The sequence below is a fragment of the Salvelinus namaycush genome, chromosome 22, assembly GCF_016432855.1.
Source record: "Salvelinus namaycush isolate Seneca chromosome 22, SaNama_1.0, whole genome shotgun sequence".
NCBI classification, from domain to species: Eukaryota; Metazoa; Chordata; class Actinopteri; order Salmoniformes; family Salmonidae; genus Salvelinus; species Salvelinus namaycush.
Genome location: NC_052328.1, coordinates 34,473,659 through 34,492,827, shown reverse-complemented (window position 1 = coordinate 34,492,827; position 19,169 = coordinate 34,473,659). Strand labels below are relative to the sequence as shown.

Below are 19,169 nucleotides of genomic sequence, written 5' to 3'. Positions count from 1 at the left end.
CAGTGTAGTTACCAGACACACAGGGAATTAGCAGTGTAGTTACCAGACACACAGGGAATTAGCAGTGTAGTTACCAGACACAAGGGAATTAGCAGTGTAGTTACCAGACACACAGGGAATTAGCAGTGTAGTTACCAGACAAGAGGGAATCTACCAGTGTAGTTACCAGACACCACAGGGAATTAGCAGTGTAGTTACCAGACACAGAGGAATTACCAGTGTATGTTACCAGACACACAGGGAGTTAGCAGTGTAGTACCAGACACACAGGAATTAGCAGTGTAGTTACCAGACACACAGGGAATTAGCAGTGTAGTTACCAGACACACAGGGAATAGCAGTGTAGTTACCAGACACACAGGGAATTAGCAGTGTAGTTACCAGACACACAGGGAATTATCAGTGTAGTTACCAGACACAGAGGGAATTAACACTGTAGTTACCAGACACACAGGGAATTAGCAGTGTAGTTACCAGACACACAGGGAATTAGCAGTGTAGTTACCAGACACACAGGGAATTAGCAGTGTAGTTACCAGACACACAGGGAATTAGCAGTGTAGTTACCAGACACACAGGGAATTAGCAGTGTAGTTACAAACAACAGGGAATTAGCAGTGTAGTTACCAGACACACAGGGAATTATCAGTGTAGTTACCAGACACAGAGGAATTATCAGTGTAGTTAACAGACACAGATGGAATAGCAGTGTAGTTACCAGACACAGTCGGAATTAGCAGTGTAGTTACCAGACAGAGGGTATTACCAGTGTAGTTACCAGACACACAGGGAATTATCAGTGTAGTTACCAGACACAGAGGGAATTAACACTGTAGTTACCAGACACACAGGGAATTAGCAGTGTAGTTAACAGACACAGAGGGAATTAGCAGTGTAGTTACCAGACACACAGGGAATTAGCAGTGTAGTTAACAGACACAGAGGGAATTATCAGTGTAGTTACCAGACACAGAGGGAATTATCAGTGTAGTTACCAGACACAGAGGGAATTAACACTGTAGTTACCAGACACAGAGGGAATTAGCAGTGTAGTTACCAGACAGAGGGTATTACCAGTGTAGTTACCAGACACAGAGGGAATTAGCAGTGTAGTTACCAGACACAGAGGGAATTAACAGTGTAGTTATCAGACACACAGGGAATTAGCAGTGTAGTTACCAGACACAGAGGGAATTAGCAGTGTAGTTACCAGACACAGAGGGAATTAGCAGTGTAGTTACCAGACACAGAGGGAATTACCAGTGTAGTTACCAGACACACGGGGAATTACCAGTGTAGTTACCAGACACACAGGGAATTACCAGTGTAGTTACCAGACACACAGGGAATTAGCAGTGTAGTTACCAAACAGAGGGTATTACCAGTGTAGTTACCAGACACACAGGGAATTAGCAGTGTAGTTACCAGACACACAGGGAATTAGCAGTGTAGTTACCAGACACACAGGGAATTAGCAGTGTAGTTACCAGACACACAGGGAATTAGCAGTGTAGTTACCAGACACAGAGGGAATTACCAGTGTAGTTACCAGACACACAGGGAATTAGCAGTGTAGTTACCAGACACAGAGGGAATTACCAGTGTAGTTACCAGACACACAGGGAGTTAGCAGTGTAATTACCAGACACACAGGGAATTAGCAGTGTAGTTACCAGACACACAGGGAATTAGCAGTGTAGTTACCAGACACACAGGGAATTAGCAGTGTAGTTACCAGACACACAGGGAATTAGCAGTGTAGTTACCAGACACACAGGGAATTAGCAGTGTAGTTACCAGACACACAGGGAATTAGCAGTGTAGTTACCAGACACACAGGGAATTAGCAGTGTAGTTACCAGACACACAGGGAATTAGCAGTGTAGTTACCAGACACACGGGAATTAGCAGTGTAGTTACCAGACACACAGGGAATTAGCAGTGTAGTTACCAGACACAGAGGGAATTACCAGTGTAGTTACCAGACACACAGGGAATTAGCAGTGTAGTTACCAGACACAGAGGGAATTACCAGTGTAGTTACCAGACACACAGGGAGTTAGCAGTGTAGTTACCAGACACACAGGGAATTAGCAGTGTAGTTACCAGACACACAGGGAATTAGCAGTGTAGTTACCAGACACAGAGGGAATTAACACTGTAGTTACCAGACACACAGGGAATTAGCAGTGTAGTTAACAGACACAGAGGGAATTAGCAGTGTAGTTACCAGACACACAGGGAATTAGCAGTGTAGTTACCAGACACACAGGGAATTAGCAGTGTAGTTACCAGACACACAGGGAATTAGCAGTGTAGTTACCAGACACACAGGGAATTAGCAGTGTAGTTACCAGACACACAGGGAATTATCAGTGTAGTTACCAGACACACAGGGAATTATCAGTGTAGTTACCAGACACAGAGGGAATTATCAGTGTAGTTAACAGACACAGATGGAATTAGCAGTGTAGTTACCAGACACAGTCGGAATTAGCAGTGTAGTTACCAGACAGAGGGTATTACCAGTGTAGTTACCAGACACACAGGGAATTAGCAGTGTAGTTAACAGACACAGAGGGAATTAGCAGTGTAGTTACCAGACACACAGGGAATTATCAGTGTAGTTAACAGACACAGAGGGAATTATCAGTGTAGTTACCAGACACAGAGGGAATTATCAGTGTAGTTACCAGACACAGAGGGAATTAACACTGTAGTTACCAGACACAGAGGGAATTAGCAGTGTAGTTACCAGACAGAGGGTATTACCAGTGTAGTTACCAGACACAGAGGGAATTAGCAGTGTAGTTACCAGACACAGAGGGAATTAACAGTGTAGTTATCAGACACACAGGGAATTAGCAGTGTAGTTACCAGACACAGAGGGAATTAGCAGTGTAGTTACCAGACACAGAGGGAATTAGCAGTGTAGTTACCAGACACAGAGGGAATTACCAGTGTAGTTACCAGACACACGGGGAATTACCAGTGTAGTTACCAGACACACAGGGAATTACCAGTGTAGTTACCAGACACACAGGGAATTAGCAGTGTAGTTACCAAACAGAGGGTATTACCAGTGTAGTTACCAGACACACAGGGAATTAGCAGTGTAGTTACCAGACACACAGTGAATTAGCAGTGTAGTTACCAGACACACAGGGAATTAGCAGTGTAGTTACCAGACACACAGGGAATTAGCAGTGTAGTTACCAGACACAGAGGAATTACCAGTGTAGTTACCAGACACACAGGGAATTAGCAGTGTAGTTACCAGACACAGAGGGAATTACCAGTGTAGTTACCAGACACACAGGGAGTTAGCAGTGTAATTACCAGACACACAGGGAATTAGCAGTGTAGTTACCAGACACACAGGGAATTAGCAGTGTAGTTACCAGACACACAGGGAATTAGCAGTGTAGTTACCAGACACACAGGGAATTAGCAGTGTAGTTACCAGACACACAGGGAATTAGCAGTGTAGTTACCAGACACACAGGGAATTAGCAGTGTAGTTACCAGACACACAGGGAATTAGCAGTGTAGTTACCAGACACACAGGGAATTAGCAGTGTAGTTACCAGACACACAGGGAATTAGCAGTGTAGTTACCAGACACACAGGGAATTAGCAGTGTAGTTACCAGACACACAGGGAATTAGCAGTGTAGTTACCAGACACAGAGGGAATTACCAGTGTAGTTACCAGACACACAGGGAATTAGCAGTGTAGTTACCAGACACAGAGGGAATTACCAGTGTAGTTACCAGACACACAGGGAGTTAGCAGTGTAGTTACCAGACACACAGGGAATTAGCAGTGTAGTTACCAGACACACAGGGAATTAGCAGTGTAGTTACCAGACACAGAGGGAATTATCAGTGTAGTTAACAGACACAGATGGAATTAGCAGTGTAGTTACCAGACACAGTCGGAATTAGCAGTGTAGTTACCAGACAGAGGGTATTAGCAGTGTAGTTACCAGACACACAGGGAATTATCAGTGTAGTTACCAGACACAGAGGGAATTAACACTGTAGTTACCAGACACACAGGGAATTAGCAGTGTAGTTAACAGACACAGAGGGAATTAGCAGTGTAGTTACCAGACACACAGGGAATTAGCAGTGTAGTTAACAGACACAGAGGGAATTATCAGTGTAGTTACCAGACACAGAGGGAATTATCAGTGTAGTTACCAGACACAGAGGGAATTAACACTGTAGTTACCAGACACAGAGGGAATTAGCAGTGTAGTTACCAGACAGAGGGTATTACCAGTGTAGTTACCAGACACAGAGGGAATTAGCAGTGTAGTTACCAGACACAGAGGGAATTAACAGTGTAGTTATCAGACACACAGGGAATTAGCAGTGTAGTTACCAGACACAGAGGGAATTAGCAGTGTAGTTACCAGACACAGAGGGAATTAGCAGTGTAGTTACCAGACACAGAGGGAATTACCAGTGTAGTTACCAGACACACGGGGAATTACCAGTGTAGTTACCAGACACACAGGGAATTAGCAGTGTAGTTACCAAACAGAGGGTATTACCAGTGTAGTTACCAGACACACAGGGAATTAGCAGTGTAGTTACCAGACACACAGGGAATTAGCAGTGTAGTTACCAGACACAGAGGGAATTAGCAGTGTAGTTACCAGACACAGAGGGAATTACCAGTGTAGTTACCAGACACACAGGGAATTAGCAGTGTAGTTACCAGACACAGAGGGAATTACCAGTGTAGTTACCAGACACACAGGGAGTTAGCAGTGTAATTACCAGACACACAGGGAATTAGCAGTGTAGTTACCAGACACACAGGGAGTTAGCAGTGTAGTTACCAGACACACAGGGAATTAGCAGTGTAGTTACCAGACACACAGGGAATTAGCAGTGTAGTTACCAGACACACACAGGGAATTAGCAGTGTAGTTACCAGACACACAGGGAATTAGCAGTGTAGTTACCAGACACACAGGGAATTAGCAGTGTAGTTACCAGACACACAGGGAATTAGCAGTGTAGTTACCAGACACACAGGGAATTAGCAGTGTAGTTACCAGACACACAGGGAATTAGCAGTGTAGTTACCAGACACACAGGGAATTAGCAGTGTAGTTACCAGACACACAGGGAATTAGCAGTGTAGTTACCAGACACAGAGGGAATTAGCAGTGTAGTTACCAGACACACAGGGAATTAGCAGTGTAGTTACCAGACACAGAGGGAATTAGCAGTGTAGTTACCAGACACAGAGGGAATTAGCAGTGTAGTTACCAGACACAGTCGGAATTAGCAGTGTAGTTACCAGACAGAGGGTATTACCAGTGTAGTTACCAGACACACAGGGAATTATCAGTGTAGTTACCAGACACAGAGGGAATTACCAGTGTAGTTACCAGACACAGAGGGAATTATCAGTGTAGTTACCAGACACAGAGGGAATTAGCAGTGTAGTTAACAGACACAGAGGGAATTAGCAGTGTAGTTACCAGACACACAGGGAATTAGCAGTGTAGTTACCAGACACAGAGGGAATTAGCAGTGTAGTTACCAGACAGAGGGTATTACCAGTGTAGTTAACAGACACAGAGGGAATTAGCAGTGTAGTTAACAGACACAGAGGGAATTAGCAGTGTAGTTACCAAACAGAGGGTATTACCAGTGTAGTTACCAGACACAGAGGGAATTAGCAGTGTAGTTAACAGACACAGAGGGAATTAGCAGTGTAGTTACCAGACAGAGGGTATTACCAGTGTAGTTACCAGACACAGAGGGAATTAGCAGTGTAGTTAACAGACACAGAGGGAATTAGCAGTGTAGTTACCAGACACAGAGGGAATTAGCAGTGTAGTTACCAGACACACAGGGAATCATCAGTGTAGTTACCAGACACACAGGAAATTAACACTGTAGTTACCAGACACAGAGGGAATTATCAGTGTAGTTACCAGACACACAGGGAATTAACACTGTAGTTACCAGACACAGAGGGTATTACCAGTGTAGTTACCAGACACAGAGGGAATTAGCAGTGTAGTTACCAGACACACAGGGAATTAGCAGTGTAGTTACCAGACAGAGGGAATTACCAGTGTAGTTACCAGACACAGTCGGAATTAGCAGTGTAGTTACCAGACAGAGGGAATTATCAGTGTAGTTACCAGACACAGAGGGAATTAGCAGTGTAGTTACCAGACACAGTCGGAATTAGCAGTGTAGTTACCAGACAGAGGGAATTATCAGTGTAGTTACCAGACAGAGGGAATTAGCAGTGTAGTTACCAGACACAGAGGGAATTATCAGTGTAGTTACCAGACACAGAGGGAATTAACACTGTAGTTACCAGACAGAGGGTATTACCAGTGTAGTTACCAGACACAGAGGGAATTAGCAGTGTAGTTACCAGACAGAGGGAATTACCAGTGTAGTTACCAGACAGAGGGAATTACCAGTGTAGTTACCAGACACAGAGGGAATTAGCAGTGTAGTTACCAGACACACAGGGAATTAGCAGTGTAGTTACCAGACAGAGGGTATTACCAGTGTAGTTACCAGACACAGAGGGAATTAGCAGTGTAGTTACCAGACAGAGGGTATTACCAGTGTAGTTACCAGACACAGAGGGAATTAGCAGTGTAGTTACCAGGAGAGTCACAAACAGGAGAGTCACAAACAGACTGTCTGGTCCAGTCTCCATTATTCCTGAAAGAGACAATTGTTCTAACAAAGAAACATCGATTATAAAGATCAGAACCAGATATCAACCAACAGACCAGCATCCTATTCATTATTGGCCTTACTATGCTCTTATAGAGAACACTGCTTTGTCAAGCTAGTTGTTCGTTTTTTAAGAATCATGGAAAATAAAAGGTTTAATATAACCCACTTAATGTTATTGATAAAAATTCTTACCCTCTTTACAACACGTCAGAAAATAAAATGGTGTGGAGAGTGAAAATGAAGGAATTAAAAATAGTAAAAATGTTGTTTGAGCATTTTGACCATTTAACAAGAAAGAGCAGAGGTCAGAGAGCAGAGGTCATCCTGTGTGGTTGGGATGATCATTGGTTGTAAGCGCCTGTAACACCTGACATTCACAGAGTACAAAACCACACACACACACCTTCATGTAACCCTTCTTAAATACATTTTTATTTGTATGTACACTAAAATAAATAGCTACATTCACACTAGTTTAAAAAGACCCCAAGGTATTGAAACCTTTCCATTGGCTCTTTAGTCTTTTTCCATAGGAAGTCCCTTACATTTTACAGTCCATAGTTTTCCTCCACAGATCTTATTATTCAGCACCAGTGAACTATAGGTCACATTCATTTAATATCTTGAGAATGTGCAAAGGCATCCTTGAAAATGTATACAGGCAGCGGGAACAATTGTGAGAAACTGTCACAAACCCAAATATCAAGCACACAAAACGTAACAAAAAAATAAATATTGCTCTTTACCTGTGAGCACCACCATATGATCCTTAAAGGGGCAATCTGGGATTCAAGCAACTAAATGGGCGACCGCTACTTTCTTTTGGTAAACAGCTGAGGGGTGGAGCTGGAGAAATTAAACCACTCAAATTCAAAGATGAAGCAAGGATGGATACAAGGACTGACCATCCACAAGATCAAAATGATAGTTTAACCATGTTCTGAAGCTATACAGCGTTACTTACTAATTACATTGTTTACAAGCAATGTAGTGAAACAAGCTGATTATTTGGGTTCTGATGGGGTAAGACAGTTGAACTGAGCTCATGAGGCATTTATACGTTACATTCTTTAACAATCAATGGCTATTTATCATTCATTTAAAGGTTAAAAAAATGGATGTACCAATACTGGATTGCCCCTTTAATGGCAGATCATCTGAACACAAAGGACTGCGTTTCCCCTGAGACACTAATCAGAAACTGTAGGGTTCTGGAGGCCCTATTCATTAAGACTTGTGGTATTATATTCTTTAACAGTAGTTAACCCCATGATGACAGGCTTTATCCCAAATGGCACCCTATCCCCTATGTAGTGCACTACTTTTCACCAGGTCCCATATGGCTCTGGTCAATAATAGTACACTATATAGGGAATAGGGTGCCATTTAAGAGGAAATCACACTCTGGATCAACAACACAAACATATATCATATAAATATTGTTAGAACCAATCTGTTATGTAAATATTAAATACAATATATTTCCTATGGATTTATGATGAATTCACATGAATAACTATACACACATTAAGAATAAATACATGAAGATAAAATGTCCATCTTGAAAAGAGAAACAGGAAATTGATCAAATACCACTGGGGGAACGAGGCAGATGACTGGAGGTAAGTGTGGATCAGTCTTAGACCTCAACCACCGTGTCACACCATAAATACACCAATACATTCAGAACAAAAGACTAACTACAGTATTTCACCATATTACTGATTATCAACATTTTGACTTTGAATTAATGTTCAATCTAGCTTTGAAGAGGAGAAGTCTTCTGTGTTTGTGTGTGTGTGCATCCATCCATGTGTATGTGTGCATCACTCTAGCAGTGTACCAGAGCCAGCGGCTGGTGTGAGGGTGATGGGGAACATTAGGAACTTAGCCTTCATGAAGGACAGGTCAGCCAGCCCACAGATCACCCTGGCTGCCTCCTCACTCAGCTGATCCTCCTCATCCCTATGGGGTTTCCTGACACACACAACACATTAAGATGGGAAAAACAAAGAGGCGACATTTGATTGCAGGTGAGTTTCCCTTCTTTCCATGCAAAGCTCTTTCAGACCTGGCAAAGCACGATATAAATCCAATCGATTATGCTTGATTAGCAATTATTGATCTCTACGTGCGTGTGTGTGTGTGTGTGTGTGTGTGTGTGTGTGTGTGTGTGTGTGTGTGTGTCAGTCTGACCTGGTGGAGGTAGAGGTGTTCTCCATAGTAGACATGAGGTGGTTCAGGGTGTCTGCTAGACGGCTGCTGGTGTCACTGGCTAGTTCTGGATCCACCACTTCACACACAAACACACCACACACCACACACACACACACGCAATACATTTACACACACACAATACATATGTACACACACATTGTACCTGTGTTTAGAGTTCAAAACAAAAAGACCACCATAGCACTTCTGTCCTTGGTCCAAATAAAGGTGTACAAACTACTAGCAAGTGGTGAAGAAACCATCAAGCATTTGGTCTTTCAACACAGTGGGTGGCAGTATAGAGCTGGAGTAAGAATCTACAGAACAGAGGAAAGCAGCATAGAGTTGGATAGAGGGCTCTTCCTTACATCTTTGCCATCCTGGCTTCTGTGACAGCATGGGCAGCAATATTGAGGGCTCTCTCCATTTTATTTAAATGAGTTAATTTACAGTCGGTAAACAAACTGAAAGGGTTTGCATACAGCCTCCTGGAGTGTATTGTCTGAACAGGCATTAAGGCCAAGGTAGGTGATTTACAGCCACATCCAGGTATGGAATGTTTGTTCAGGAGTATAATTCATTGGCAGATCCTTCCTGCTGACCTGGATGGAATTCTGTTATCCTTACTTATCCTATAGAAGTTCCCACCCAGTTGACTCCTTCCTTATGGTGAACGGCCTCAATGGCACTGCCGGTGTTAAACCAGGATGTGTTACATCTATCCATGTCTATGGAGGAAAGTAGTCAGTGGTGATAGAACAGCCAGAGAAAACCAAGAGGCAGGACAGCTCAGATAGGTGTAATATATTAGAAAGAGGTTTATTCACGTATTTACAACAGTGTTTATTGCAACCACACTGAAAGAACCTAAAAGCATATCATTGGTTGGGGGAATCTAAAAATAAAAACATATTCAAGCTAAATCAAATTGTTTTTTTGCAGATAGTGTTAATATATCACAGTGATTGTAAAGATCAGTTTCAGTTCACTGAATACATATGTCCTCTTTATTTTACAAAGAAAATGAAAAGTAAAGATACAGAAGAATATAAGAAAACACAGAATAGCAGCTTAAACAGAAAACAGTAAGAGGATCCTGGCTTTCTCTATCCTGGCTTTCTCTATCCTGGGTAACAGTAAGAGGATCCTGGCTTTCTCTATCCTGGGTACTAGTAAGAGGATCCTGGCTTTCTCTATCCTGGGTACTAGTAAGAGGATCCTGGCTGTCTCTAGCCTGGGTACTAGTAAGAGGATCCTGGCCTTCTCTATCCTGGGTACCAGTAAGAGTAGCCTTGCTTTCTCTAGCCTGGGTACTAGTAAGAGGATCCTGGCTTTCTCTATCCTGGGTACTAGTAAGAGGATCCTGGCTTTCTCTAGCCTGGGTACTAGTAAGAGGGTCCTGGCTTTCTCTAGCCTGGGTACTAGTAAGAGGATCCTGGCTTTCTCTAGCGTGGGTACTAATAAGAGGATCCTGGCTTTCTCTATCCTGGCTTTCTCTATCCTGGGTACCAGTAAGAGGATCCTGGCTTTCTGTAGCCTGGGTACTAGTAAGAGGATCCTGGCTTTCTCTACCCTGGGTACCAGTAAGAGGATCCTGGCTTTCTCTAGTCTGGATACCAGTCTTTTTGTGCTAATATTCCACTTCATGTCATGCCAAACATAATTTTTGGCATATGACAAAGTACAAGGAGTGGAATGTTAGTACAGAACAGGTCTAGATTTCAGGCTTTTTCACATGAGCTTATTTCTACTACAACCAAAATGCAGCTACTGGGGGGATTCCCTTTAGGCTATGGCCACACATTCATCTATATGGCTTGACTTGTCTTTGCCCCATTCCCTCCACTAATACTGAAAGATCTCTCACCCAGTGCAATAAGAAACAGTGTTTGGATCAGTGATGAAGGGTAACAAGTGAGAAACCTCATCAGCATCACTCTATACAGGGCAGATGAGGTAGCCGATTAAGTTAGACATATAGAGAGAGCCTTGGGATTCCACAGTACAAGATACAATTAAAGGGAAAGACAGTCATGAAAATGAGTAGTACCATTTAGAGGGAGACCTCAATGTGAAGAGAGGAACAGAGGAGGGATGGAGAGGAGGGAGAGGGAGAGTGATAGGGACTATGTTCCAAAGTCCACACTTGCATACCACTTACTTAGAATGCATGTCCAACACATTGCTTCATTATAGGTGGTAGTCTAGTATGTCCAACACATTGCTTCATTATAAATGGTAGTCTAGTATGTCCAACACATTGCTTCATTATAAATGGTAGTCTAGTATGCTGGTGTGGACATTGGAACCAAAGAGAGAAACAGGAGTCAGGTAGCAGCAGTCGGAGGGGGAGAGTGTGTACAGCAGCCTCATCTCTGGCCCTGTAGGTAGGGGGCTCAGTGGGAGGACGTACCATCCAGACGGTTGACGCCAAGGCCACTGCTGCTCCAGTCAAACTGGGACCAAGGCTGGGGGGCCCCCTGCTGGCGGAAGGAACAAACTCTAGTGAGGCTCAGCAGTGTGACTTCTAGTCAACACAGTCTCTTGAAGGCCCATACTCACAAAAGCACATCAGACATAGGAGTGCTGATCTAGGATCAGGTCCCCCTGGTTCATGTAATCTTATTCATTATGAGTTAAAAGACTAAACTGATCCTAGATCAGCACTCCTACTCCGAGATGCTTTGTGAATATGGCCAGGTCTTCGTGATGGATAGAGGACAGCACAGAGGAATTGGGAGTTTGTTAGTCTCGGGTCAGATATTATCATTATTCTCCTAATGCTAAGGTTAGGATCTGCTGTAAGGATATCTGATCCTAGGTCAGAGTTTAGGGTTACCTTCATTATCAAGGGAGTGTAAAATATAGTGCCCAATGTTGCCCTGTTTGTGTTGGGTATACTGTGTGAGTCACAGGCTGTCTGGAAACATTACCAACTGTCACATCCTAGTCAGACTGTCTGGAGATGTTACCAACTGTCACATCCTAGTCAGACTGTCTGGAAACATTACCAACTGTCACCTCCTAGTCAGACTGTCTGGAGACATTACCAACTGTCACATCCTAGCCACAGACTGTCTGGAAACATTACCAACTGTCACATCCTAGTCAGACTGTCTGGAAACATTACCAACTGTCACATCCTAGTCAGACTGTCTGGAAACGTTACCAACTGTCACATCCTAGCCACAGACTGTCTGGAGACGTTACCAACTGTCACATCCTAGCCACAGGCTGTCTGGAGACATTACCAACTGTCACATCCTAGCCACAGACTGTCTGGAAACATTACCAACTGTCACATCCTAGCCACAGGCTGTCTGGAGACATTACCAACTGTCACATCCTAGTCAGACTGTCTGGAAACATTACCAACTGTCACATCCTAGCCACAGACTGTCTGGAGACATTACCAACTGTCACATCCTAGCCACAGACTGTCTGGAAACATTACCAACTGTCACATCCTAGTCAGACTGTCTGGAAACATTACCAACTGTCACATCCTAGCCACAGACTGTCTGGAAACATTACCAACTGTCACATCCTAGTCAGACTGTCTGGAAACATTACCAACTGTCACATCCTAGCCACAGGCTGTCTGGAAACATTACCAACTGTCACATCCTAGCCACACACTGTCTGGAAACATTACCAACTGTCACATCCTAGTCAGACTGTCTGGAAACATTACCAACTGTCACATCCTAGCCACAGGCTGTCTGGAGACGTTACCAACTGTCACATCCTAGCCACAGGCTGTCTGGAAACATTACCAACTGTCACATCCTAGCCACAGACTGTCTGGAAACATTACCAACTGTCACATCCTAGTCAGACTGTCTGGAAACATTACCAACTGTCACATCCTAGCCACAGGCTGTCTGGAAACATTACCAACTGTCACATCCTAGTCAGACTGTCTGGAGACGTTACCAACTGTCACATCCTAGCCACAAACTGTCTGGAAACATTACCAACTGTCACATCCTAGCCACAGACTGTCTGGAAACATTACCAACTGTCACATCCTAGTCAGACTGTCTGGAGACGTTACCAACTGTCACATCCTAGTCAGACTGTCTGGAAACGTTACCAACTGTCACATCCTAGTCAGACTGTCTAGAAACATTACCAACTGTCACATCCTAGCCACAGACTGTCTGGAAACATTACCAACTGTCACATCCTAGCCACAGACTGTCTGGAAACATTACCAACTGTCACATCCTAGTCAGACTGTCTGGAGACGTTACCAACTGTCACATCCTAGTCAGACTGTCTGGAAACGTTACCAACTGTCACATCCTAGCCACAGACTGTCTGGAAACATTACCAACTGTCACATCCTAGCCACAGACTGTCTGGAGACATTACCAACTGTCACATCCTAGTCACAGGCTGTCTGGAAACATTACCAACTGTCACATCCTAGCCACAGACTGTCTGGAGACGTTACCAACTGTCACATCCTAGCCACAGACTGTCTGGAGACATTACCAACTGTCACATCCTAGTCACAGGCTGTCTGGAAACATTACCAACTGTCACATCCTAGCCACAGGCTGTCTGGAGACGTTACCAACTGTCACATCCTAGCCACAGACTGTCTGGAGACATTACCAACTGTCACATCCTAGTCACAGGCTGTCTGGAAACATTACCAACTGTCACATCCTAGCCACAGACTGTCTGGAAACATTACCAACTGTCACATCCTAGCCACAGACTGTCTGGAAACATTACCAACTGTCACATCCTAGCCACAGACTGTCTGGAGACATTACCAACTGTCACATCCTAGCCACAGGCTGTCTGGAGACGTTACCAACTGTCATATCCTAGCCACAGGCTGTCTGGAAACATTACCAACTGTCACATCCTAGCCTCTTCTGTCCTCAATTCAAGGAACATAACTATTCTTACCTCTCTCTCAAAGTTCATTTTGAAGAGAGTATCTAAGGTCCCTCCTCTCAAACCTCCTCCAATGAGCTTTGAGAAAGGGGTGCGGGATTAAGGAAACAAAGACGGAGGAGAGTTTAACAGCTGGTAACATGCTCTGGAGTGAAGTTTCCCCTAGGTACAGATCTAGGATCTGCTTCACCTCCCCCAATTCTAACTGTAACCATTTGGAGGGAAAATGCTAAATGGACCACATATCAGCATCTAGAACAACTTCTCCCTACACCTGTTTCTGTACCTTTATTGACGAGGTGGTGGTGGTTTCCTGTGACCCAGGAAGTGCTTGTGCTGTGGCAGCAGTCTTCTCTGCAGCTGAAGCTGCTCTCAGTGGCTCTTTGGTGGGCTCTAACATTCCCTGAGAGAGAAAGAGGGGAGAGGGCGAGAGAGAGAGAGGGGAGAGAGGGGGGATGACGGGGGAAAGAGAGAGATGGGAGAGCGATAGGGAATAAAAGGTGAAGGGGAAAGGGAGAGGCAGAGAAAGAAAGAGGTCACCATGAAACACTTGGCACAAGACACTTGGAATACATGTCACATGATGAAAGGTTTGGAGAGGGAGAAAGCAATATGGCCGACTGCCAAGCCATCATCTTATTGCTTTCCACCTACCCAGTAGTTTTAGATCTGTGAACATTAAGGGGCTATCAGCATACAAGGCTAAGGGAAGGTAGCCTGGTCCCAGATCTGTTTGTGCTGTCATGACAACTCCTGGTCATGTTTTGCATAACAAGGAGTGGCATGACAGAACAAACTGACTGGTACACATGCTTAGGGGGAGGATCTAGGGACAGAAATGGAACTAGGGCCACCATGGACTGTGTCCATATGGGCCCTGGTCTAAAGTAGTGCACTGTACAGGGAATAGGGTTCCATTTGGGACACAGTACAGTATCTCCATCAGTCCACTCACCAGGCTGGCTGCAAACACAGGAACGATGACAGGCTGCTTTCTCTGACCAGTGAACAACTGTGGAGGAGAGACAGAATCAGAAATCACCAAGTAATTAACATGTAGCAGGAATTCAAGCTGGTGAAACGGTGCTGCTTTTACACCAATAAACACAATATACAGACAGAATAACATTATATTATAGATGAAGAATTGACATATAATCCACATACAGTATGTACACTATAGATACAGCAACAACAGAGCACTTCTACATAGTAGAGGGGATATATAGACACATTTACAGTAGATGATGTACATGGAATTATAGGGAGGGAGGGAGGGGCTTACGGACAGACAGACAAGACTTACTACATCGTTGATGTTGTTGTTGTCAAAGACAGATGGCTTCATGTTTTATTTAGTTATGTTTCTCTAATGGAAAGGCATTCATTGAGCACTATATATGTAGATGTTATAAAGTCATGTGAAATGTCATCCGTCCATTTTCTTACTGTTGTTTACATCTGCTGTTATTCTGTTGAGGAGGCTGTGGCTCACTCTGCTACACATGGAGCCATTCACATAATTACAGTGTGGCTTTAAACTGAAAAGAGGCCGTTACCATGTTCCTGGTGTCCATCCCCAGACAACGGAGCAGGGCCCTGTTGCTATGGGAACCGCCCCACTGGAATCCCAGGCCCACGGCATCGTGGAGGTCCTGAGGCTGCCGCCACGCGCCCCTAGGAACCCTGGGTAAAGCAAACAAGGAGGCGGTCACATACAGCAGAGTAGTGCTTTGGCCAGCCTCCAATGCTATCTGCTGTTATTCCACTGAACCATCATCCTCATCATCGTTATAATCATCATCATCATCATCATCACTAGAGGTTCCCTCACCAGTGTGCAGTGTGGTTGAGCCCCTTCGTCTCCTCTTCCTCAGGCTGTGTGTCTAGAGTCTCCAGCAGAGCCCTGAGGCTGAGTACATTCAACACCTCAACCCCACTGTCCTCCTCCACTTCCTCCTCCTCCAACCCTGTCTCCTCCCCAGTCTCCTCCCCCTCCACCCCGGTCTCCTCCCCGGTCTCCTCCCTCTCCAGATCCAGTTCTGGGACTGCCACTGCAGGGAAGCTGGTCTGTAGGACTCTCTGTAGCCGGATAGACAGGGAGGCCTGAATGGGAGAGACAGGGCTTGTTTGAGATCTAGTACAGAGCAGTGTACTACATTATAACTAAAAACAATTAATGGGTAAGATTTTTAAACTAACTATGTCCATCTACCTGATTTTGAAGCAAACTGAAGTCTGACAGGAACTGTCTTATTCCAGCAAACTCATTTTAGTGTGAACAACCTCTCTCTAGGAGCAACCTCTAGGAGCAACCTCTAGGCTAACTGCAGTGACAATCTATTGATACAATAATAAAAACCATCTGGGCAGAATTATGACAAACAAACTACAAATGTCAGAGTGGATTTCTACCAGACGTGGGACAACTAAGTACTGTAGGATGCCTCGTTATCCAGACTCCTGGAGAATCCTGTTGGGAGTCCCAACGCTCTATCACTTCACATTTGAGCATGCGGCAGTTGACCATTCATCTCACTGGTATAAATTGTGTGTCGGCCGTGTTGGGGAAAATGTGAGGTGTCGGAGCTGGGACTGTCTCTCCGGCGTTACGCAATATAAATCCACTCTACTAACTCAGAAGACCACTCACCTGCAGACTGTCCCTTCGTACAGCAGCACCTCCCTGAAAATTCTCTCCCCCCTTCTTCTCCTCTGCCTCTTCTGTCCGCCTGGCTCTATCCTCCTCTCCAAACTCTGCCCAGGTCTCCACCTCTGACAGACCTCTCTGGTCCCCAAATGCCCCCCAGCCCTCCTCCCTATCACCCTGCCCCTCCAGGGGAGCAGAGTGGAAGTCTGCAAAGCTGTCGCTGAGGGGAAGGTCTCCCTGTCCAACCTCCTCCCCACACGCCTGGGTCGGACCTGGGTCCTCAGAATAGTCCTGGTCAAAGTCACCAAAGCCCTCCTGTGTCCTGGACTCCGATTGGTTGAAGTCAGCAAAGTCCTCCTGGCTAGGAAAGGATCCAGCATCCCTGAAGTTTCCAAAGTCCTCTTCTTCCTCTTCCTCCTCCACCATCTTTGTCTCGGTCTCCTCCATGAGGTCACTCCGCTGCACCTCCTCTTTCTCCTTCTCCTCCTCCCCTATTGACGAGGGAGTGAAGACCGTCTCGCCAAAGTCCCCAAACTCCTCCAAACCGTCTGACGACACAGCCTCACCAAAGGAGGAAAACTCCTCACTCACTGACCCACTGACTGTGGTGGGGAGAGGAGAGACACTGTCCTCTGTTTCGCTCTCCTTATCTTCCTCCTCATCCACCCTCCTCCCTCCCAGTTCTGGGTCCTGTGTAAGCGTGCTATCCCTGTTGATGCTGGGTGCCCTCTCCCCAGGCTCCCCCAGCCCCTCACCCCTAGCACAGAGCACCTCCGTGGTGGCTAAGAGGTCAGAGTCCTGAGGGTGGCCCCTTAGCTCACAGTGTTGCTGGACTCCAGTGCAGTCCCTGTCCCCTTGCTGTGCTAAACATTGAGAGTCAGGCCCGCCAGGCTCTATTCTGGCCCGCTGCTCTATGTCCTTCTGGACCGAGTGTGCATTGCAGAAACCGTTGGTTAGGTTTGTCCCTTCCGTCCTGCCGTCCTTCCTGTGCTCCGTACTGTGAGTGAAGCCGCAGCACCAGGGTTCCAGCTCCATCTCTGGCTCGGCGAACGCAGAGAAGTCTGCAAACCCCTGCTCCTGGCTGGGGGAGCCCAGGCCAGCCGGTACAAGACCTGTGGTGAATTAATGTGTACATTTTATTGGAACGTATTTAAAATACATATAGAGATGCCTCAGCCATTTGAGTACAACAGTACATATTAAAAATGATTGAGGAATAAAAACACAATACAACAAAAACCTCACTAACAACTCCATGACAGCCCTATGGGACTAAAGTTGTTACCTGCAGACATAGTTCCCTGGTGATGCCGCTTGGTAAACCCATTAGTGAGAGGGAGGTCAGGGAGGTTGCAATGACAGGGCTGCCCTTTGACCTCCAACACCGGCCGAACCCTGCCAACCTCTGAGGTCCCAGTATTAGCGGGCTGTGATTGGTCCACCACCGGCGCCCGTGGCTTCTTCAGGTCGTCAGCTGCTCTGAACTGTTTCGAGATTCCGTTGCTATGGGTAGTTCCGGCGAAAGAGGAGGAGTTACTAACACTAAAGCGCACCGTTGATGGGATTGGGGAGGCGGGGTCTGTTGTGGAGGGGCACGGCTGGTTGGATGGCATTGCCACACCCCCAGAGAAATCCCCAAACTCGTCATCGTCCTCCTCTCCCCCTGATTCGTCGTCCAGCGGAGGGGGGGAGGAGGAGTATATGGGCATCACTTCCTGTTCCATGGGAGAGCTCTCCTGGCTGAAGGCCTCATAGATCTGGAGGGAGAACACACAGACAGGTTGAGTACTACTAGAAGACAGCCTGAATGTTCAATCAATCAAATAAATGTGGTGGTGGGAGAAAAATAAAAGGAAGGTCTTGTTCTACATAGCCATATGACATTATTAACAGACAGTAGGCCTTGTTCTACATAGCCATATGACATTATTAACAGACAGTAGGCCTTGTTCTACATAGCCATATGTCATTATTAACAGACAGTAGGTCTTGTTCTACATAGCCATATGACATTATTAACAGACAGTAGGTCTTGTTCTACATAGCCATATGTCATTATTAACAGACAGTAGGTCTTGTTCTACATAGCCATATGACATTATTAACAGACAGTAGGCCTTGTTCTACATAGCCATATGTCATTATTAACAGACAGTAGGTCTTGTTCTACATAGCCATATGTCATTATTAACAGACAGTAGGTCTTGTTCTACATAGCCATATGTCATTATTAACAGACAGTAGGTCTTGTTCTACATAGCCATATGACATTATTAACAGACAGTAGGTCTTGTTCTACATAGCCATATGACATTATTAACAGACAGTAGGTCTTGTTCTACATAGCCATATGTCATTATTAACAGACAGTAGGCCTTGTTCTACATAGCCATATGTCATTATTAACAGACAGTAGGTCTTGTTCTACATAGCCATATGACATTATTAACAGACAGTAGGTCTTGTTCTACATAGCCATATGACATTATTAACAGACAGTAGGTCTTGTTCTACATAGCCATATGTCATTATTAACAGACAGTAGGCCTTGTTCTACATAGCCATATGTCATTATTAACAGACAGTAGGTCTTGTTCTACATAGCCATATGACATTATTAACAGACAGTAGGTCTTGTTCTACATAGCCATATGTCA

General features: G+C 44.9%; 1 protein-coding gene across 1 annotated transcript; it reads right to left on the bottom strand.

Annotated features, from left to right (window-relative positions):
* Positions 1-8,073: 8,073 nt before the first annotated feature.
* LOC120017770 (aftiphilin-like) lies at positions 8,074-15,826 on the bottom strand. The gene is made up of 7 exons (XM_038960743.1): positions 15,697-15,826; positions 15,422-15,548; positions 14,818-14,874; positions 14,149-14,265; positions 11,362-11,431; positions 8,931-9,027; positions 8,074-8,711 (listed from the first exon to the last, which is right to left on the bottom strand). The coding sequence occupies exons 2-7, from the start codon at positions 15,437-15,439 to the stop codon at positions 8,561-8,563; spliced, it is 510 nt and encodes a 169-aa protein (XP_038816671.1). The 5' UTR covers positions 15,440-15,548; positions 15,697-15,826; the 3' UTR covers positions 8,074-8,560.
* Between the last annotated feature and the right edge of the window lie 3,343 nt (positions 15,827-19,169).